Source organism: Diabrotica undecimpunctata, chromosome 6, assembly GCF_040954645.1.
Source record: "Diabrotica undecimpunctata isolate CICGRU chromosome 6, icDiaUnde3, whole genome shotgun sequence".
NCBI lineage: Eukaryota > Metazoa > Arthropoda > Insecta > Coleoptera > Chrysomelidae > Diabrotica > Diabrotica undecimpunctata.
In genome coordinates this window covers 101,630,015-101,654,494 of record NC_092808.1, presented here as the reverse complement: position 1 = coordinate 101,654,494, position 24,480 = coordinate 101,630,015, and the positions used below count along the sequence as shown (strand labels likewise).

The window sequence follows — 24,480 nt, the reverse complement described above, 5'->3', positions numbered from 1 at the left end:
TTGCTTAGAGTGGCTAATGATCTGGTCTATACGTATCCTGACTAACAGACCAACCAAGTGTAGAACATACCTTAGATGAAGCAATTGTGAGATCTACTGCAGATTTAGCCTGGCCAGGAGGGGAAATCCTTGTGGAAGATCCATCGTTTATAGCAATCAAGTATGAAAAATGATCTAAAGCATCCATCAAAACAAAGTCGCCAAATGGGCATTAAAGTCGCCTCCTATTATGCAATTATGTTTTATTTGACTAAATAAATTTATGCAGTCTTTGGATTTCGCTCTAACATCGGAGGGTTTATCTAGAGATACTATAGCCAGTTTGTGGTTACCAAGAATGATATTGATTCCATAAACTTCAATTTTTGGATTAAAATTATGATTAAATTGAATGACTTCGTATATAATTTTATGTGAAATGAAAATTGCTACTCCCCCATAAACTTTATCTCTATTAACTGCAATGACGTTAAAGTTATTAAACTTAATGTAGTAGGCTTATACCATGTTTCAGAAATTATTGCAATATCAAACTTTTCCTCCGTTAAAATTTGGTAAAAAGAATTTTTGTTGGCTTTAAGAGATCTAGCGTTTCACCGAATAATCTTAAGATTTTGTTTAAAGGACATCTTTGAGTTCTTTTTGTTTTGTTAGGTTTTAAATATATTATCAACAATGTTTTAAATTTTATTTTCAAACTCTATATCTTCAAAATTTAAACTACTATTTGATAATGGATTCTGTGAAAATTGGTGAAAAAAACTTGTTAACATGGTAATTAATTGATGTTTAAGTGTTGAAAAATCATTTTGTGGCTCTTTTCCAAACTGGAAGACCGGTCCTGCACAAAAGCTAGTATTATATTCTCGTCTAATGGGCGAGAAATTGGGCGAAGAATCACTAGTTTTTCTTTTTTTTTTTGGCAATGGTTTAGGAGAAGATGGTTGATCATGTGTTGACCTAACGTTCGATTTAGAAGAAGTATTACGGACAGGATGTTGTGCTGTGGAAGTTTTTAAAGCAGAAAATTCTATAGCTGAATCAATTAATGGAGCAAATTTATTTTTTTGTATGAGGCAGGAATAGGCCGGATTTTTAATAATTTTTTTTAGCTTCGTTGAAAGATATATTCAAATTAGACATTGCTTCCTTGATTCTAGTTTGCTTTTTAAATTCTGGATTTCTGGAGTACTCCTTCTAAGTAGAATTGTGACTATTATTTTTGCAATAAACACAAAAAATAAATAAATTGGGGAATGAGTTTTCCTTCAAACGTGATCATTTGACGAGGAAAGCGTTCCATACTGTTATCTTTTTGGTTAACTTTAGTCATGCCTTTTATTTTTCAATAGGTACACTAAAATTAATCATTTGTAGGAGGGGCTCCTCGCTGTAGGAAGTATCAACTGAACAAACTAACCCACGTTTTTCTGTAAGATGGCCCGGAATATATGCAAGTAAATTATTCTTTTCAAAGAATGGATCTTTAACTAATTTATTGGCAATACTATCCGAATTTAATTCAATTTTTATACGATTGCGACCAACCGTACTAATTTCAATAATATTTTTATCATACTCTTTTAAATTTATTACCTTTTTACCCATTTTCATTGGATGTAATGTCCCAATATTTAATTCTAAATGTTCAACAATCATCATCATCATCATTGGTGTTACAGCCCTATAAAAGAGCCTCGACCTTCCCAAGTCTATTACGCCAGTCAGTTCTATCCATTGCCAGTTTGCTGCGCCTATTTGTCTACCATCCTCATCTACACCATCCCTCCATCTGAGTTTTGGTCTACCTCTACTTCTACTTCTCACAGGTTGTGACATAAGGATTCTTCTAGGAGGGTTATTCTGCTGTGATCTTGCCAGATGTCCTGCCCATCTTAGTCTTCCTATTTTTATAAAGGATACTACGTCTTTACCACCAAATATATGTTTATATCTGTGATATATCTCGTAGTGGTACCTCCTTCTCCAAACACCATTTTCACAGATGCCACCAAATATTCTTCTCAGGATCCTTCGTTCAAATATAAGCAGGAGATTTTCATCTGCCTTGGAAATGGTCCATGTGTCCGATCCATATGTCAACACTGGTTGTATAAGGGTTTTGTATATGGTTATTTTTGTTTTTTGGCTTAAGTTTCTGCTTCTCATATGTCTACTCAGTCCAAAATAGCATTTGTTTGCTAGGATTATTCTTCGCTTGATTTCTTCCGTCATGACGTTCTCCTTGGTGATCAGGGAGCCTAAGTATGTGAATTTGTCCACCACTTCAAAGGTAGAATTATCAACCGTGAATTGGTGGCCGATGTTTCTGGCTCTATTGTTGGGTGTTGATGCCATTATCTTAGTTTTATTTTCATTTACTTGCAGGCCCATATGTTTTGAGGCGTTTTACAAGGTGGTATACATTTCTTCTAGCTTGCGTGTTGTGCGGGCAACTAGATCAACATCATCTGCATATGCTAAAATTTGGGATGATTTATTAAAAATGTTTCCTCTGCTGTCTATGTGGGCATCCCTGACCGCCTTTTCCAAAGCTATGTTGAAAAGGAGACGCGCCAGCGCATCTCCCTGTCGCAGCCCAACATGCGTTTCAAATGCCTATGATTGTTCGCCCTATATTTTGACTTTGCAAACAACTTTACGCATTGTATCCTTAACCAATCTTATCAGTTTATCGGGGATGTGGAATTCATCCATGGCTTCATACAATTTATTTCTTAGGGCACTATCATAGGCCGATTTAAAATCTACGAAAAGATGGTATGTGTCCATATTGAATTCATTGGTTTTTTCCAGTATTTGCCTTAGCACAAAGATCTGGTCTGTTGTTGATCGACCAGGCCTAAAACCACTTTGATATTCGCCAAGAAGCTTCTCTGAATATTCACTCAGGCGACCATATAAAATACTCGAAAATATTTTGTATGCTGTATTAAGGAGGGTCATTCCCCTATAGTTTCTACATTCTAATTCATCGCCCTTTTTGTGTAGCGGGCAAACGATCCCAATACACCACTCTTCTGGGATTTGTTCCTCATTCCAGGCTCTCAGTATGATTTTATATATATGATTAGTCAGAGTAGCACCTCCACATTTAATAAGTTCCGCGGGTATACCATCACTTCCTGGAGATTTATTATTTTTTAGGTGTTTTATTGCATCCCGTACTTCCTGAATTGATGGAGGCTCCAATGGTGTATTGTTGGTTGCTCCTGGGGGTGGTTGATTTGGATCTTCTACTTCGATAGTAAGCAGTTCTTTATAGTGTTTCACCCTTTTCAATACTTCTTCTTTTGTACTGAGTATATGCCCCTCCTTATCCTTACATAGTCCGATCCTTAGTTTAAATTCTTTTCTTGCTTTATTTAGATTTTTATAGAATTTTCTTGTTTGATTTTCCTTTTTTAATGCCTCAAGTTCTTCCAATATTCTATTTTCATAAGTTCGCTTTTTTCTCCGATGGATGTACTTCTCTTCTCTTCTGAGATCTGTATATTTTTGTTCTTTTTCTCGGGTTCTTCTTTGCTGCATCAGTTTATATGCATTGTTCTTTCTTCTTGTAATGTCCTCGCACTCAGCATCGAACCACTCATTGCGTGGTGGTGGTCTTTGCGGCCCTAGAATGTTATTTGCTGCGTCTTTAATGTAATTTTTACACATTTCCCATTATTCACTAATTGTTAGATTCTCTTTAGTTATGTATTTAGTTTCGATATAGTTTTGAAACCTTTCTACCGTTTGCGGGTTTTTGAGGAGTTCAATATTAAGGCGCCTTGTTTTGGTACTTCTCTCCTTCTTCGCATTTGAGATTCTAGCCCGAATTCTTGTGCCAACTAGAAAATGATCTGAATCAATATTGGCGCCTCGATAGGTGCGGACATCCATAAGGTTGGAGAAGTGTCTAGCATCTATGATCACATGATCAATTTGGTTGTTCGTTAATCCATCAGGCGAGGTCCAAGTCCCCATATGTATTTTTTTGTGTAGAAAACATGTGCTTCCTACGATCATGTTCTTTGAGGCTGCGAAGGTGACTGCTCGGTGTCCATTCCAATTAGTATTATTATGGAGACTATATTTACCAATGTGCGGTAGATATATTTCTTCCCTTCCGATTTTTGCGTTCAGATCACCGATTACACCGATGTCATTTCTGGGACAATTGTCATGTGTTCTTTCTAATTCATCATAGAAATTGTCTTTTTCTTCGTCTTGCTTGTCCTCTTTTGCGGCATGTACATTAATAAGGCTAATATTAAAAAACTTGCCCCTGATCCTGAAGCAGCTCATTCGCGGATTTATCGGCTTAAAATCTATAACCAAGTGCTTGACTTTATTATTGACTATAAAGGCTGTCCCAAATTCATGTCTGGTTCTATGGCAACTATAGTATATATTGTAATTTACTATTTGGATTATGCCATGGCCTGTCCATCGTATTTCTTGTATTGCAGTAATATCAGCATTATATTGTGCTAATATGTCACACAGTTTGCGGATGTTTCCAGGTTCGTTAAGTGTGCGAACGTTCCAGGTAAATACATTAAGATCATTATATCCATTATTCAGGTCCTTATTTCGTTGCATAGGTCGTCGTCGAGATTTCATGTGTTCAACAAAAACATGAAATGGTCCCAAATCGTTTCAGGTTTAAATCTATTTGTTAATTAATTTAATAAACTTTGTTTATCATAATACGAGTTTTTGTCGGATTCTAAGTTCTTGTCGAGTATATCGGTAACAGATAATTCGTTTAATTGATTATTTTTATTGTTTATACATGAACTCATATTATTATCTTCATGTACAATGATATCCTCAACAAGAACATTGATCCGATTATCTTTATTCAAATTACCATTCGGTCTGGGCAAAAATATTTAAAAAAGCAAAATGTACTTACAGTAGTTTTCCTTTTAAACACAAACTAATATACTTATTATTAGTTATAAGTATATTAGTTACCTACAAATAACCTACAAATACCGATGTCACTTCGTACAGCGTATGATAGCACGTCTTTACTAGTCAACACTCGGAGTACGTATGGTTAAAGAAGTTATTATTCATCAATTTGAAAAGGTTGACTGTAGTAATGGTAACTTAAAAACTGCTGTCCGTCAGATCAACCTTGTGTAAAGAAAATTATTCAAGAACGAGAAATAAATTTTTATTTTATTTAATTTTTAAATAAAAGAAATAATGTTATTTTCCCACCCACTGCTTGTAAAATAGCTAAAAAATATGGTTTGAAACATATTACATATTTGAAAAATACCAAATAATGTCAGTGAATGTAAAAGTAATATATTAAATTTAAATTTTAATAATTTTTATACTTTCAGGTATTTACGGATTGCCCTGTAAATTGTACAAATGCTTTGAAAGATATTGCCCGAGGGATGCTAACTACGTTAGGTGCCACAATAAACTTTAAGGATCCTAACCTGTTGAAAAATCATCCTGATTTTCAAGAAGTCATTAAAAAGAGATTGGCCAACATGAAATTGCATGAAAATCCTTTTACTAGAATTTAGTAGGTACAATCTGCAAACTGTTATTGTTTTATATCGCGTTAACAACAATGTAAGAAACAGCCTCCTTCTCCCTCCCACTCTCTCTCTCTCTCTCTCTCTCTCTCTCTCTCTCTCTATATATATATATATATATATATATATATATATATATATTTAATATATATATATATATATATATATATATATATATATATATATTTAATATATATATATATATATATATATATATATATATATATATATATATATATATATATATATTGTTATGATGTGTTTTTTGTTTGAATGATGAGCAATGAGTATTTTTAATAATATAGGGTTTTTATCGCGGTTCTCAAAGAATTAGTTTGTAAGTACTTTTTTAAATTATCTTTATTATAACTATTATGAAACACACATATATATCTAACCTAGCCAATATAAATTTAAAATAAACTATCTTTAAATTAATATTCTTATAAAACTAATTAAATTCTATAGACAATGTAAAATTTAAACAAACTATCTTCAAAATTGAAATTGTTATGACACTAACTAAATTATATTAACAAAATTTTGTACCTTTCTTTCACTGAATGCCTAAATGAACTGTTTTCCACTATATGGATTCTAATCACCACTGAATGTCTTCGTACTTCGGTTATCCTTGTTTTTGTGAAATTACTTTTTCCAATTATCAGCTTCTACCAATTTAATATATAGTTTTCTTCACCATCATTTATAAACCACCAAGCAAACCAGCAAACACCATTTATATTTATTCTTCTTTTCAATATACCAATATCCAATTATTATAAGTTGATTTATACTAATCTCCAATCATAATATAATTTTAATTCCTTCCAATGTCCATCCAATATTCTTCTAATATACTTTTATAATCTTCAATAATTATTTGTGTATAATTATAAATGTGCATTAAATATATGCATAATTTTTAATCTTCTTTTAACTCACTATATTAAACAATTGGACTATCTCCAACTAACTTTCATATTTCTTATTAAACTGCTTGACTGACTTACTAAAACTGTGAACAATTGACTTCACTAACTAATTGTGTCTATCTTCTACTTACTTTCATAATAAACTGGCCTGACTTCTGACTAAAAACTCCCTCTTGAATCCAAATCACGGGTATTTATATCTTTTTGGATATTCCAGAATCATCTGGTAAGAAACCATGTTCGATCTCGTTCTATTTCTTCGATATGGATGTTCTCGAAAAAATATCTGTTCCATCCACCGACATAATCATTATTCCAGAATGTTCGACCGTAAACAATGGTCACACTCTGCACTCTGGAGAATTCGTTAATGTTCCATTGATAATTTTGTTGACATTTAGGCTTTTCAGATCAGAATAAACACTTAAATCATTAAATATATATAAATTAAACATTTTAAACTAACATTATTATTATAACCCCACTTTATATTCCTTATAATTCTTAATTTCTATCTGTCACTTCGAGAGTATTTTTGGTTGCCTATGCACATGGCTCACTTAAATATAATTACAACATTAAAATACAACTTTTTACAATTATTATATGATAATTTCTTAAAAATACCCTCACATAAATAATTTTTATTAAATTCTCTAGTATATAACTTATAAATTATTTTCTATAAACCCTAATCGTATCAATATATATATATATATATATATATATATATATATATATATATATATATATATATATATATATATATATATATATATATATATATATATATAGATCAGTAGCCTTGGTTTTCTGTCTGATCCATTCTATTCTTTTTCGATCTCTTTTTGTTATAACTAGCATGCATCCCTCTATTGACCTTTGAGTGACTTTGAGTTTCGATATTATCTCTTTCGTTAGTTTCGCAGCCGTATGTCATGATTGGTAGTATACACTGATCGAATGCTTTTTTCTTCAGTTGGATTGGCATCTTCGATTTGAATATAACTGAATTTCTACCAAAAGATGTCCAAGCTAGCTTCATTCTTCTGTTGTTTTCTGGAAGTAAGGAGCCAGATTTATGTATTATTGTCGCAGGTATACATACTCGTCTACTGTCTCAAGTGCAGTGTTGTTTATTATAAGGTACATCTTGGTTTTTGTTTTTGTCAAGTTCATTTTTAGGCCAACTTCATTGCTAGCTGCATTTATAAGTCGCTTATAAATTCTTAGTAGTTCCGCAGGATTATTAGAAATCATAACGATGTCATCTGCAAATCTTAGATGGCTGAGGTATTCTCCATCAATGCATATTCCTTTGTTCTGCCAGCTTATTTTGCTGAATATATTTTCTAGAGATGCAGTGAAGAGCTTTGGTGATATTTCGTCTCCTTGTCGGACGCCTCTGGTAGTGGGAAATTCTGGATTGTTTTCATAAATTTTTACCTTAGCTCTTGCTTGCCTGTATATATTTGCTAAAGATTCTATATATGGTTTGTCAATGCCTTAGTTGCTCAAAGCTTCTATTACTGCCTTGGGATATATAGAATAGAAAGCCTTCTCGAAATCTATGAATATTAATGCTAGCAGTTTCATATTCTTTAGATGTACTCATTAGTTCTCGAAGTGTATGAATATGATCTATGCTACTGAATCCACTTCTGAAGCCAGCTTGTTCTCTTGGCTGTGCAGCATCTAATGCGTTTGTTAATCGATTATTGATGGTCTTTGTGAATATCTTGTAAACGATTGATACCCTGTTTGCTACCTTGCTTATGAATGAGAATTATGTTTGCTATATACCAGTGGTCTGGTATACACCTCGATCTTAGGCATTTCGTAAATATGCCTGCTGAGATTTTCCAGGTTTTATTGCCAGCGTATTTAAGTAGTTCCACTATTATATTATCTATTCCAGCTGCTTTACCGCTTTTCATTTTTATAATTGTTGATTCTACTTCTTCCGGAAGGACTTCTGGTACATCTTCTTGGTTACTGATTACTTCTTTAAGTGTGCCAGGAGCTTTGTATAGTTTGCTGTAGAATTTAGTCACGAGTTGTATTATTTCATTTCTGTCTGTAATTCTGGTGTTCTCATTTGTTAGAGCAACGATTTGCTTCTTCCCACTGATTAATGCTTTTCTTGTTTTCTTATAGTTTTTTCTGTTTTCGATTGCATTTTCTACCAGTCTTTCATTGTACTGTCTTATGGCTTCCTTAATACTTTTCCTTATTTCCTTACAAAGTTCAGAGTATTGTATTCTCTGTATATTGCTACTTACTTTCATTTCCCTTTTTTTTAGCAATATTTTAGTTTTATCAGACAGTTTACTATGTTCATTTTGTCGTTGCGGCCTCCAATTTCTTTGACACGATCAAGGCTGATTTCCATTAATTAAGAGCTGTCGATTTGGTCATGTAATATTTCATCACTTGTCCTTTGGTAGTAATCTAAGTTTTGTTATTCTTCTTCTTCTACGGCACTACAGCACAAAATGAGCCTTGGCCTCCTTTATTTTTTGCCTCCACCCTTGTCTGTCTGTGGCTGCTCTTCTCCATACACGGACTCCTAAAAGTGCTTGTGCGTCGCTGCTTACTGTGTCTTCCCAGCGCTTTCTTGGCTTTCCAACTGGTCTCTTTCCCTGCATTCTGGAGTTCAGTGCTCGTTTTGGTAGCCTATCCTCTCCCATTCGTATCACATGTCCGGCCCATTGCAATCTTTGTATTCTAATGAAGTCTGACAGGGGTGTTTCCTTATACAGTTGATAGAGCTCGTTGTTATATCGAATTCTGAAGATTCCGTTTTCCCTCACAGGTCCTAGTATTCTCCTCAGTACTTTTCTTTCGAATGTGTCGAGTTTGTTTTTGGATGTTTCTTTCAGGACCCATGCTTCGCTGCCATAACATGCTATTGGCCGAATTAAAGTTTTATAGATTCTCATCTTTGTATTTCGGTGGACACTTTTAGACCGAAATATATGGGAGAGGGCAAAATAAGCTTTGTTTGCCTGCGTTATCCTTTTTCGTATTTCTCCATCCTCTGCTCCATCGGCATATATTTCTACTCCCAGGTATGTAAACTTTCCAACCGTTTCAATGTCATCTTCATGCATAATGTTTTGTGGGATTATATTTCTTCTCGTCTGTACCATTATTTTTGTTTTTTTCTGTGTTAATTTCCAGACCTAGCCTTTTCGTTTGTGTTTTTAACTCTGCGTATGCTTCCTGTGCTCCTGTTGATTTTCTACTCATAATATTAATATCATCGGCGTAGGCAGCCAGTTGAACCGTTTTATTGGTCAGTAGGTTTTCTCGTCCAGTTTGCATTTGCCTAATCGCATACTCCAGTGCCAGGTTAAACAATGTTGGTGCCAGCCCATCTCCCTGCTTTAGTCCCTGCGAGATTTTGAAAAAGTCTGTCCAGTTGTTTTGTATTCGTACACATGCCTGAGTTTCATCCATTGTGGCTTTAATGAGTCTAATCAGCTTATGTGGTATTGCTAATTCTGCCAATATATAGTATAGTCTGTCCCTTTTGACTGAATCGTATGCCTGTTTGAAGTCTACAAACACGTTGTGAACATCAATGTCGTGTTCCCACGATTTGCTCAAGACCTGCTTGACTGTAAATATTTGATCCATTGTCGATCTTCACCGTCTGAAGCCCGTCTGATATTCTCCAATAATATTTTCTGCTAGTGGTTGGAGTCGCTGGTTTATAATATACGTGAGGACTTTATACGCTGTACATAGTAGAGAAATTCCACGGTAGTTTTTGCACTGGAGTTTGTCTCCTTTTTTATAGATTGGGCATACTATACTTTTCTTCCATTCGTCGGGTATTTTCTCTTCTTGCCATATTTCTTTGATAAGCGCGTGGATATGACTTGATAGGTGGTTGCCACCTACCTTATACAGTTCTGCTGGAATCTCGTCAACTCCCGGGGCTTTATTGTTTTTCTCGGCCTTAATAGCTTCGAGAACTTCCTCTATGGTTGGAGCTTCTACTTCAACTTCGTTCTCTTCTACATGGTTCGTACCCATTTCATCTTCCATATCTACTTGTGTTCCAAGTAGGGTCTGAAAATAATGCTTCCAGGTTTCTGTGACTTTCTGTTGGTCACTGATTATTTGCCCACTTTCATCTTTGCATAGGCTTGTTTGAGGTTTATATCCACTTTTTATCTTTTTTAGGTATTCGTAAGCTCCTCTAGTTTCATTTTTTTTGAAATTTTGTTCCATTTCTTCTATTTGTCCATTTTCATAAGCTCTCTTTTTGTTTCTGCATATCTTGTCTGCTTTCCGTCTTGCGACTTCAAATGATGTTCGTCTTTCCCGTGTTCTTCTTGTTATGTACATTTTGTGCGCTTCGTTTCTTTCTTCTATCGCTTGCCTGCACTCGTCATCAAACCATGTTCCTCTTCTCTTCTTTTTCTTGTTTCCCACGGTGGACGCTGCTGCTGTCAGCACTGCTGTTTTGATATTATTCCATTTGCTCTCTATGGAGTGCAGTTCTTGTGTCCTTTTGTTATGGATTGTTAATATTTATACCGGTTACTCTTGGTTTTGTGATTAACTTTATTCTTTCTAGTTTTAGTCACTGCCTGTTTGAAATTTATTTCTTACACTGACATCTTTTATTGTAGCAATGTTGTTGGTTAGAATGAAGTCAATTTCGTTCTTATTGATTCCATTTGGTGCTACCCAAGTCCATTTTCTGTTTGTTTTTTTTTCTTAAAGAATGTATTTGCAATTGGCATGTTTTGGTAGTGTGCAAACTGAACCAGTCTTTCTCATCTCTCATTTCTATCATCAACCCTATACTTTATATATTTAATATATATATATATATATATATATATATATATATATATATATATATATATATATATATATATATTTATATATATATATTTAATATATATATATATATATATATATTTATACATATATATATTTAATATATATATATATATATATATATATATATATATATATATATATATATATATATATATATATATATATATATATGGCCTAGGAGGATAAATTCGTTAAACTTATCGTGCTTGAATCGGTATCAATAGAGTGTTAAGACTCATTTCAGCATATCCCTGCTTCATCAGACACTCGGGCTGATACAAATTCAAACTTGGAAAGTCCAACGAATGTCTCCTAAAACGACCACTGCAGTGGTTATATTACATTTAACCTGTATTATATAGACGTAGGTTTTTTGAAAACACATAAAGTAAAAGTATGTGTGATGTTAAACCGATTTTTTAATTAGTAAAAGTAGACAAATAAACCTATTTCATCATTTTTACAAAATCTAATGAATATTGCTAAATCAAATTGTTCTCCACTGATCGTGAGACAATGACTGAAACGTTCATTACTTTCGTCTTAAACATTCTGTAGCATAGCATGTGTTATGTTCTCTATTTATTGTCTAAATGTGGTGGCATATTATCGTGCACGTTGCGTTTCCAGCACATAGTGTTTACTTTCCGAAAAATATAATTTAAATGGTTTTAAATATGAACAACGCATACTGTCCGGAACATAGCGTTTCAGACACTTAACGTTTCCGTTCAGTATATTCGAAACAATATTTTACTGATGCCGACAATATTTTACCGATGCTACGTAACGAGTCGTAACCGGTTGGTAAGGATAATGTGAATTAGATGTCCGTCGTTTTCCCCCAGTTGTTTATTTAGGTATTTGTTTGATTTTGATATGGAGTATTTAAAAAAATAATTTTCGAGCCTATTTTGTCATTTATGCATGTGTTTTTATTGCTTTGTGACAATTAATCACAAAAGTGATAAACAATTAGGACTTTTGTACGGAAGTGATACCTCTTCTTTTTAAAAATATTTTTTGGTTTGATATATATGGCTTCGTTAAATGTAGTATTTTGTTTTTTAACTGAAGGTGAAATTAAATTTAAAACATATTTAAACTGAATCCTATTCATTCTAAAATATCCATAATATTTTTCATCGTCATCAATTAATTCTCTGTATAAAGTCCATTATTCACATTCCTTCTTCCTTTCTCTTAGCATTGGATCTACTTCAAACCTTCTTTTTAACACAGTTTTTCATTCTTCATCGTTAAAAAGAACAGCACATAATTTTTGTCTAGAAAAGCGAGATCATATCTTCACCGAACCAAACTGAAACGTTCTATGTATGAAAATGTGAACGCGCAGCCTAATTGCTGGAGTGGAAACGCTACGTGCCCGAAACGCTACATGCACGATAATATGCCGCGACCTTAATTTGGACTAGCTCGCAACGACGCTCCGTGGGAAACGTCTCGTCCGTGGTAGCACAGGTACGTCTGTGCTGGTGCGTCCTATCCACCGAGAGTCGGTAACATCAAAGGCTGCGGTACATGCCCGTGCGACGCGATCCGAGCGCGTGAAAGTCAGAAGTTGTTCATTCGCTGACACGAGTAGTTGTAGTGTAGTGTAGTATGTAGTGTTGTCAACATTATTTTGCACTTTTTTGCTAAAAAATGAAATGGACAAACAAAGTTATTTTTGATGTTTTAAATTTGTATCAAAATAAAACAAGTTTATGGAATTCTACTGCGCCAGAGCATAAGAACCTGAACGATATATACGATGTATGGGAACGAATAAAAAATCAATTGAAGAATAGTACTATTTCGATTAAAGACTTAAAAAAAAGAGAGACAATTTAATGTCGACATACATAAGGCAAAAAACAAAAATGCGGTCTGCGGTACGTTGCCGTCCGTGCTCATCGGCTGTGCGCGATGATCTGTAGAATCGCCGATCGTGGGAAGCTGCTAGTAGATTGTGATGTTATGATGAACAAATCGGCATACTTCTTGTTGAGTCCGTATCGTATCGCCAATACCAATCATCATTGATATTTCAATCCTATCACTTTCGGTAAAATGCATTTTGTAAAAATAATTGCAGATGATAAATTGCTTTAATAGTTTTCACGTAAACGTACCTTCTGTAAAGCGTAAACAATACAGATTTGTGCTTTATTATTTCTGACAATTTTTACGGTCAAATAAAAAACAAAATTTAAAATACTGTAAAACATTAAAAACATTTTTATGGTTCAGAGGCTTGGATTACTAATAAGAGTTGCTAGAAAATATTTTTATCATTCAGAGTTTTGGATCACTAACAAAAGCTGTTAGAGATAATGTTACAAATATTGCAGGATGTTTTTAATAGTTTATTAAAGTAGTTGTATAACAATATGAAATTTCATTTAATGTGTTTAATACGTTTATTCCTCATTTATTACTTTGTAAATAACTTGGAGTTTTTGCATTTTTGCCACCCTGTACCAATTTAAAGCAACGTGTTATACATTTTTGGAATCCGTTCAGCAAGGAAAATCTATAAATTTAAAAACAAAATAGGGGTTCTATTTAAAAAAAATGGTGACGACGTCATCATACTAAGGTGGTTCACCCTGTATATTAAATTATAATTTGAAAAAATAGTAAATTGAAATTAAAAATCGACCTGAATTTCTAATACTATTGTTTATTTAGCTAATAATGAATTTATGCGTTACTTTATGGACGCAACTTAGACCATTAAAGCTTATAGACACGCTGTATGCTATACTCCCCGTTTCGAAGAGTGAAGCAAACATAAATTGCTTTGCGCAGCTATGCGTGACGTCAGTTTATGGCAGAAAACATTAGAAACTAGAAGTGCTTATAGGTATTTGCAAACTTTTTATAAGTGTTAAGTTCCAATTTACAACTTTTTCAGTACATTATTTTTTTTTTAAATTATCATAATATTATCTTGCAGTGCATTTAATTGTACGCAGCGACAAAAAAAGGAGTCAGATATATCATTTAATGGGTAAAAAAAATCGTAAATTAAACTTGGAAAACCTACCAGAAATTTAGCACCCATTAATGCACTTTTTTCTTCCAAAGTGTTTAAAATAGATACATATATGAGAGTCTTATATAATTTTCATTTTATAATTACGTTGAAAACTGAAGGATAAAGTAAATAAATTGTTTTAGATTTCCTAAAGATTCATCATTTCAAAAGAAATGGATTATAGCGATGCGCCGTGAAAATTTTAAACCATCAAATAGTTCTAAAATTTGCTCCAAGCATTTTACGGCGGATTCGTTTATTACTAGCAGACGGAGTTTAAAAAACAGCTAAAAACAAAGATGCTATACCCAGTATTTTCGATTTTCCAAACCGTTTAATTAAGCAAGTTAAAACTGGAAAATTTTCAGTAAAAGAAGAAACTCAGACAAAACAACAGGCTCTAAAAGTAAAAATATAAATATAACAACGAGTGAATCTACTACCATAAAGAATCCAGTATAAATTCTAGAGAAAACTATCTTAGAAAGATCCTTCATTGAAAAAGCGAAGACATTATCTTTGTGACTTTGTTGAACAAGAATAATCTAACAGAGATCAGGAATATAAAGTGGTAGTAAACAAATTATTTCAAAAGAAAAACAAACAAATCAAAATGTTGCAACAACAAAATAGAAGGCTTGTTAAAAAAGTTAATACTTTAAAATCTTTACTAGAACATCTTAAAGAAATAATATAAAAATCTAATAAAGATAATTTATTTTCATTATTGCAATATAAGGTTGTACCATGTAGGTGATAAATTCAATAATAATGTCAATATATATATATATATATATATATATATATATATATATATATATATATATATATATATATATAGAAAAGAAATTTAATCTTTGCAGATTAGTTAAATAGTAAACTCTTAAATATTGGGGAAATCTGCAAGAAGATTGCAGATTGCAGATTTCCCCAATATTTAAGAGTTTACTATATATATATATATATATATATATATATATATATATATATATATACAGGGTGGTCCTTAAGTAATTGTACAAACAGAAACTGTAGATTCTGCATTTTAAAATATTACGATTTAAGCCAACTTGCTTAAATAAAATGTTGATATTAAGAAAGATAATACAGGGTGTTAAAGTGGAAATTTCAAATTTTATTTTTCGCTATAATTTTTACGTTTGTAAATATTTTTATACAAAAATTTACAGTTGGATGCTTTTGAGTAGGATAAATTATAATTTTATACTTATTTTAATGTAATTAATAGAGGGCGCCACATATGCCACATGTGTGGCATAAATTTGCGCTTAACTTTTTTGCTCTTTAAGTTAGCTCAATTTTTGTTAAAAAATATTAAAGATACATTATTTTTACACAGAAAAAGTATACTTGTTAGTAACCTGAAAATTTAACCGTTTTTGAGATAAATGCATTTTATAAGTCAGCTGCACAATATTTCTTAGTTTGATATTTTTGCGGTAAAGCACTGAATACCTGTAGATAAGCATAATTCATAGTTTATTCTTATTTAAACAACTCAAAGATAATAATGTAACATCACAAAATGCTTTGTTATGGGTGCTAAATGTCTTATTGGAGAAAAGATATTTTATCTTCATCTTTAGGTGCCGTGTCCGTATTCAGACGTTGGCCGTCACCATGTTTACAATTTCCCTTTGCTATTGCTTCTTAAGTTTCTATAATGGCATTTTATTACTTTTTCTCTATTGTAAAATACTAAAAACCCAAAATATGTGGTTTATGCAAGTTGATACACCACCACATTCTAGAGAGAAGGCAGTTAGAACATACTTAAATACAACTTTTCTGAACGTTGGATTGGTCGTGGTAGTCATATTTCTTGGAAATGTGGTGAGATATTGATATCATTATTTAATTCATAAAAAATCCGAAAAGAATACTTATTGTTCATTACGTAAATTGTTTACCCATTTTTATTAGGACAAATAGAAACTAGAGCAGAGGTATTGAATAACACATATGTGTCCTTTACAAAAACATCATCGTTGTCCTAATAACCGATATTGTTATAAATATAGTAAACACACGGCAATTTAGTTTAGCATAATATTAGTTTGTTAGTAAATCATAATAGTCCATTTGTTCGAGATGTAATTATAGTTACTCGTAAGCTGTAACGTAATCATACAAATAAGTAATGTCATCGATAGGTTATTGCGTGTGTATATAAGTAACCCATGAACGAAATACATCACAGTTTAATACATTATTTAACTTCTGCGACAAATAAGATGTAGTTCCATAATATATCATAAGATTTGGATATGTATCCAAAATAATATATTCATCCGTTATACATTATAGCCACCACGTAGCCCCGAATTTAATCCGCTTGATTTTGGTGTATGGGGAGCATTAAAACAACGTGTCTATAAGAATCCCATAAACATTCACAAACAACTATGGGACGAAATATATACTGCAGCAGTTTCTTTAGAACCAATGATGCTATTTAATATGAGACGATCTTTTATCGAATATATTAACAAATGGGTTAAAGAAAATGGTGGACATATCGAACACTTACTTTGACAAACAGTTATGTTATTTAGTTTAACTATTTCTTATTTTGGTTTGTAAACAAAATGTTTTGATTATGACTTTAATTTAAGATAAAACGTAAAATGTTTGATGTAAAATCCTAGTATTCTGTTATTTTGTCAAATCCTATAATTAATTATCCTGCTGATTTATTTATTTTATTTAATATTTCGTTAAACATTAACTTTAGTTAAAGGTATTTTATACCAAAATTCAGAAGTATTAATGTTTTTGTCTATTTTTTCTACGTTGCCTTGAGGAATTTACCTTAGATTAGAATTATGCAGCTGATTTTTAAAATGCGATTATCTCGAAAACTATTGAGTTTTGAAGTTATTAACAAGTATACCTTTTTCTTGTTAAAATAATGTATCTTTAATATTCTTATCCCAAATACAGGTAACTTAAAGAGCAAAAAAGTTAAGTGCAAATTTATACCACATATGTGGCATAAGTGGTGCCCTCTATCAATTACATCAAAGTGTGCATCAAATTATAATTTATCATATTTAAAAGTACCCAGCTGTAAATTTTTATACATAAATGTTTACAAACATGAAAGTTATAGTAAAAAATAAAATTTTAATTTTGCACTTTAACACCCTGTATCTTCCTTAATATCAACATTTTATTAAAGCAATTTGGCTTAAATCGTAATATTTTAAAGTGTAGAATCTACGGTTTCTTTTTGTACAATTACTTAAGGACCACCCTGTATATATATATACATATATATAATAATTTTCTTGGATATATGTCAGGTTCTATCGGTCTGGAATTAAAACAATTCTATTGTCTAGTCACTTAATATTTCTATATATATATATATATATATATATATATATATATATATATATATATATATATATATATTATACATATACATGTATTTGTTTACAGACGTTCTATATTATTAAAAAATGTTTTTAGTGAAGAACTCAACATCTGACGACTTGCATCTATAATACGAAGATAATACCAAGTTTTATTGAATATGTACTCTTAAAATTTTAAATAAAACATATAAAGTACATTCGCAGTTTTATTGCTGCTTTTGTAAAATAATTTTAAGAAACTTTAAGAACTTCATTTAAAAACTATAAAGAAAAATTTCAATGAAATTGCCTGCTTGCTTGACTGTGATTGGTCGAAACACGGCCAAATTTATACAAAAGAAATAGGCTTAAATTGCAATATACACTGTGTTGATTTGAAAAGGACCCACCCTTAATATTTCCGAAAAACGACATATTAGAAAGAAATGCTGAGAAAAGTTGATTTTAAAATTGAGTTTTTTTATTTTGGATACTAGTAACTGCAGTGGCGTTATTATGACGTCATTGATGTGTTTTTCAAACGGAAATCTATATTTTTTCTATCAGTATTAAATAGGCAATAAAATTATATGAATGGCAATATATATCATTATTGCCCTAACGTTAGCAGTTTTTGTCTTTAAATAAGATAACCCCTAATGTGACATTAAAAACTATATACAAATCAAATTTTTTACCCTTTTATTGCCAACCCCTATTTTTTAATAGCCATATTAGTGCCACAGAATTAGTCGTCATACTCCTCCAAAACGGATTGACCGATTTTTATATTTTATATGTGAGGAGCTAAAATGCAAACAAGCTTAAGTCACAAATAAGTAATTTTTCAGGGAGGGCGAAAAACTTGTAGCTTTGCTCTGAAAAGGATACTGAGTTCTAATCAATTTTATGCAATAGTATTGGTTCCAAGCATGAGACTAAAACACTTATTTCAGTTAGGGTAGCTAAAAATTAGTTTAAAAAATTGATTTTGTTTTGGCAATAAGACCTTTTACACGAACTTAGTGGAAATAAGTCGTTTTGCATGTAAAATATTGTGGACATAAGATGATGCATTTAAATAAAATAAAAAAGCAATAAAATAAAGGAACAATGGTTTTCTGAATAACTTCTATTTTTCAGAAATAATAATATGGGCCTTACCAAAGTGACAAAAATTGTCATAATAGGTAGTTAATGCAACAAACAAACAGTTTTTTAAATATGGAAGTTACAGCGCTCATCGTCGAGACAGTCACTCATTATTTCCTGCTCCTCACCAACAGCTGCTGTAGTGGGTTCATCAAAAATCAAACTCTTGTATAGACCTAAGCGTGGATCAGAAAAATATTTTTTTTCAAAATTTTGTGAACATCTTTGTCTTTTCTTTGGTTAACACATAAGGAAGTGGGAGTTCTTTAAGTCTCACTTGTCTAATATTCTTTTTCTCTTTCTTTCTCAAAGATATAAAAGACTTTTTCCTTCATACTTGTATTTTTACAAGTCTCTTACCAACACAATATTTTTGTGAGACTTTCCTTTTCCCTTTTTTCTCAGATGTTCAATTTATTCTTGCGTCCGGTAGCATATTACAATTCTCTTTAGTTCACTAATTGAATAAGTGATGATATTTCCACACTGCCTCTCCTGCCTGCTTCTCTGCCCAAGTGTAGAACATGTTGTTTTGAGTTTTTAGATTAGTGATATAAAAGTTATAAAATCAAATTTGTCTCGCGTAATAAGCTTCTTGAATTGGGTATTTCGGCTGTGGCTGAATTTGTTGAAGATCAAAGCAAAGGCTACAGAATGAGAAACACCCATTTCCATGTACTCAGAAAACGCCTTTGATCTTCTTGAATTAATCCTTTTTAACCATTAGCTGCGCCTTTTCAACAGACTGGTACACTTTTAATTTGTTCTTTGAGAAGGCAGCACGTACTGTAAGTATCGGAGGTAGGTGACTTAAAACCTATGTTAATATTTTACTTAGTTTACTAATACTTAACTCATAACGTCATAACTAATACTACTCAGATATAATCTTTTAGACTGATAACATATTTAATGTGATCTGATCTTTTTTATATACTCTCAACACTTTCCTTTTTAAGATAGTTCATATTTTTGGTAGTCACCTCCTACTTTCCCTTCAACAGCAAACCCAAAATGCACTTTTTTTGCCATGTTTTTATCGTAGTTTCTCCAATACCAATAACAGTGCGAAAAAGCTTTAAATATACAAAAGTTTTAGCACCAGCTGGTTTGAAAAAAGTGTTGCATTGATACTTTTGCTCAGGTCCAAGTTTTTTATTTTTGTTTTTGTGTACTGATCTAGACTTATGTCTTTTGATTTGTGTTGTATGAATCAGACTGGCAAATACACTACTCCAAGAAATTAACGCACCACTTTAAAACTTACCATATGACAGGAAAATATTAACTGAAATGAAAAACATTTTATTTCGTATTACTTTACTTTGTAAAACAAACATATTTAGTGATGTTGTCGCTAACCATCTTCAATATTCATAACCTTAACACAATCTTAAAACAATTAACAACAAAATCTCTAATTCTAAAAATAAAAATTGTTCAATTTTTTTTGCTTAATAAGACGTATTTCCACCCTTTCTACGAATGACAGCTTGGCATCGACGATTTATACTTAAAATAAACGGTCTTAAAGTATACTGATCCAGTTCATTCCAAATTCGAACAAGACGTTGTTTCAGTCCCTGCAGATTGTTTGGTTAATTAGGAAAATTCCGTATACGTAAAAATCCTACCACGCAAGTCCCAAACATTTTCTATAGGATTGAGATCGGCACTATTCGCTGGCCATTCCATAACGTCGATTCCAACTTCCCCTAGATAATTTTGCACTATATTTGCAACGTGCGGTCGTGCATTAGAACAAAATTTTCGCCAATATAAGGAGCAAATGGCACAACGTGGTCTTGAAGAACGTCAAGATATATCGGTGAGCGTTGATGGTACCGTTATTCAACACCACCAAGTCTGTACGACCCGTTAAAGAAACGCCATCTCACACTATAACTGACCCTCCACCGAATAACGTCGTTCCTCGCATGTTACACTATGCATACCGTTCGTTCTGACGTCGGTACACGCGAATACGCCTATCACAATTGTAAAGACAGAATCTGCTCTCATCTGTAAACAGAACTCTATTCCAACCAGCCTCCAACCAATGGATATGATTTCGTACAAATTCTAAACGCTTTCTGCGATGAGCTACGGTCAAGGCTGGCCCTCTGGCAGGTATACGATTTACCAAATTACCTTCCTTAAGACGTTGGCGAACAGTTTCACAGCTGATTCGAATATTATGAACATCTTCAAGTTGCGATTGTAAGCTTCTGGTAGTTACAAATCGTTGTCTTAGGGTGCGAAGTCGTAAAAAACGATCTTGAACGGACGTTGTTACACGATGTCGACCTTGTACTGGACGCCTACAGTGACTACCGGTCTCTCTGTACCGTTCCATCATTCGTGAGACCGATATATGGTGTACGCCGAACCGTTCCCCTAAATGTCTGTAACTCCAACCTTCTTCGTGCAAAACCACTATTTGAGCACACTCTTCATTAGTTAAATTTCTCGATTCGCGTTGCATTTTCATTAAAACAATAGCAAAGTGTTACCACCAAACAGCAATAGTTCACACAACGACTGAAAAATGACACTAATCTCTTATCGACATTAACAAATTTACAGCACCTTTGTTTTGTGTTCCTGAAAAATCGGTTGAAACAAAAAAACAATACAAGTAACCTGATAAAAACATTCCAAATACATGGTATATTCCATACAAAAATGAATACAATTAAATTTAAACATCAATGAATCACTTTTTTTTGTTTTTGTAAATGGTGCGTTAATTTCTTGGAGTAGTGTATATTGTGTTGTCTTTTCGTGTCTGGAACTTTATAAAACTCTTCTTTAAAAGCGTTGATGTAAACAGACCTTATTTTTACGTACGTGAAAGGTTTATTTTTGTGCTTAAGTTGTTTTGCATATAAAGGTGATTTTTAATATGCTTTTACCATTGGTAATAATTTTTTTTGCATGAATCAGATAAAATAAACCACTTTGGCTACAATAGAACAATGTATTAGCCCATCTAACTCAACGTTGATCTTTATGTCACTTAAGGCTCTTTGCCTGTTACCTTCTCATGTATAAGTAGGTCTAAGAATCGGTCGTTATATATTTTTCACACCCCCTAGTAATAAGAGTGATCCACCCCAAACATTATTTTAAATTTTTTACATAAATTTTTTTTTTTTATGATGTGGCATTAAACAGTACTTTTAATTTTTACCTTTCTGTCACTAACACCTATATTTTATTAGCTATTATAAGTAACTTAATCATTTTAAATCTTATCGATAACTGATCAATTGCCACTAGATCAATTATGCCCACCAGGCGTCCACCAGTGTCACTTCTCACCCAGTAAACAGCACAAAGTAGGGATGAGAATGAAGCTGGTCGCCTATATCTCTCACACAATAAGCTTTTGTCACTCCGAAAACTCTACACAATTTTTGGCCATTATTATTGTTTATGCATCGAGCGTAGTAGTGACGTTTACAATTATCATTTTACCTTCTCAGTGTAATTATCAACTAAATTTATTAGCCTTGGGTCGAGGTTATTCAGCGTGTTCTTCCGGACATAGCACACAAGTTTAAAAGCTAAAATTGAAAGAGCAATATTGGCGCCAAAAAAATACAGCTGTCGATGTCTGAATACGATTATTCTGAATTTTCTTTCAGAAAAGTTGTTTTCGTTTAAATCAGTCGACACAGTTATAAATCAGGATAACGTAGTCAACTAGTAGTTTTTGAATTTTTGGAATTGCGTGGACTCTTACCTAATAATTTACAATTAATCATTATGCTGCGTAACATTAATCAACCTCGACTGTGCAATGGAACGAGACTGACTGTAAAAAGGCTAATGAATGTTACTGATGCAACGATTATCAAGGAAAAATACAAAGGAGAGGATGTTTTGATCCTGCGTATACCGATGATTCTAACGAACGTACTATTTGATTTTAAACGTTTACAATTCCTCGTGCGTTTCGCTTTTGGAATGAAAATAAACAAATCATAATACCAACCGTTGGAAGTTTGCTAAATTAACTTTTCCATGTTTCGCCCATTAACAATTATTTGCGCGTCGGAAAACCGTCATCGATGTATGGAGGGTATTTCAAATGTGGAGGAGGAAATTTCTCGGAACAGTAGAGCCTGAGCTAACAAAGGAGTGACGTTCTAAAAAATAATTATGCTTTAATTTAAATTGTTAAAGGTGGGTAAACACAATGTATTAAACAATAAGATTAGATTATATTTTACAATATTGTTTTACATATATGTATTCGAAACCGTAGATACGTATAACAGTGTTAATAAATATTAATTATAAAGATTGTTTTAACTTTAAAAACATTATTATTTATATTATTACTCATTATTAATCACTAAAGTTAAATGATTCTAGCGATACCGACAGTGCAACCGATTATGAAAGTGAATAACATAATTTAACATCATTACATTGTATAAATATAAGCTATATATAAACCTATTAACTTTAAAAACATTAATATTTATATTCTTCTTCTTCTTCTTTGGGTGCCGTGTCGTATTCAGACGTTGGCCGTCATCATGTTTACAATTTCCTGAAACCTTTCTCTGTCGGCTGCTGCGCGAAATAATTCTTCTACTGTGGAACCACACCATTGTCTAATATTACGCAGCCATGAAAGTTTCTTTCGACCAATCCATCTCTTTCCTTCCACTTTTCCTTGTATTATAAGGCGAAGTAGATGGTATTTAGGTCCTCTAATTATATGGCCAAAGTATTCTGTTTTTCTCCTCTTTATGGTGTTTATGAGCAGACGTTCTGAATTGATCATTTGAAGGACATCTTCATTGGAAGTGTGCGAAACCCACGATATCTTTAGGATTCGTCTATAGCACCACAATTCGAATGCTTCTAACTTGTTTAGCATTGTGGTTTTTAACGACCATGTCTCACAACCATACAATAGGATGAACCACACATAACATTTCAGGACCTTATTACGAATATTCATCGACAGGTTTCTGTCGCATAAAACTGGTTTCCAGGTCATAAAAGCCTTACGTGATATTTCGATCCTGGTTATTATCTCTTCATCAGAGTCACAATTTACATTTAACCAGCTGCCAAGGTATTTGAAATGATTTACCCTTTCGATCTCCTCTCCATTAAGAGAAATCAGACCTTGATCTATATTGATCTTTCCGACTGCCATCCAGTTTGTCTTTGAAATGTTGATTTTTAGGCCTCTCCGATAACTTGCTTCACTGACTAGATTTAGTAATGTTTGGAGATCTTGTAAGTTTTCTACAAGAATGGCTGTATCGTCAGTGTATCTAATATTGTTGATTACTTCTCCACCTAGTCTTACTCCCTTTTGTCGGTCATCCAAAGCCTCCCTAAAGATTTCTTTAGAGTACAGATTAAAAAGAGTGGGTGACAAAACACAACCCTGCCGTACTCCACGTTTGATGGATATTTTTTAAGTCGGACTGTCTTCAATTTGGATAGAGGCTACTTAATTGTAATATAAGTATTTCAGCAGTCTTATATCATAGTGGTCAAGTCCT

General features: G+C 32.6%; 2 protein-coding genes across 4 annotated transcripts in view; one reads left to right on the top strand and one right to left on the bottom strand.

Moving 5' to 3' along the window:
- The window catches only part of LOC140443647 (uncharacterized), a 124,771-nt gene extending 106,767 nt beyond the window's left edge, over positions 1-18,004 (top strand). For 2 of the 3 annotated variants that reach the window (XM_072535013.1, XM_072535011.1), the window contains 2 exons: positions 5,367-5,557; positions 17,907-18,004. In XM_072535013.1, the coding sequence (XP_072391114.1) occupies positions 5,367-5,557; positions 17,907-17,925 (210 nt within the window). In that variant the 3' untranslated portion in view covers positions 17,926-18,004. Of the gene's footprint in view, positions 1-5,366; positions 5,562-17,906 lie in introns of all 3 variants that reach the window. The other variant, XM_072535012.1, reaches the window with a different exon arrangement.
- Positions 18,005-20,888: 2,884 nt separating this feature from the next.
- Positions 20,889-21,428, bottom strand: LOC140444547 (uncharacterized). Its single transcript, XM_072536308.1, has one exon. It carries the CDS (start codon positions 21,426-21,428, stop codon positions 20,889-20,891), a length of 540 nt encoding a protein of 179 aa, XP_072392409.1.
- Positions 21,429-24,480: the final 3,052 nt, after the last annotated feature.

What these genes read in the sequence shown, in the direction of transcription:
- LOC140444547 (XM_072536308.1), bottom strand. Translation starts at nt 21,428, where the DNA reads ATGCAACGCGAATCGAGAAATTTAACTAATGAAGAGTGTGCTCAAATA.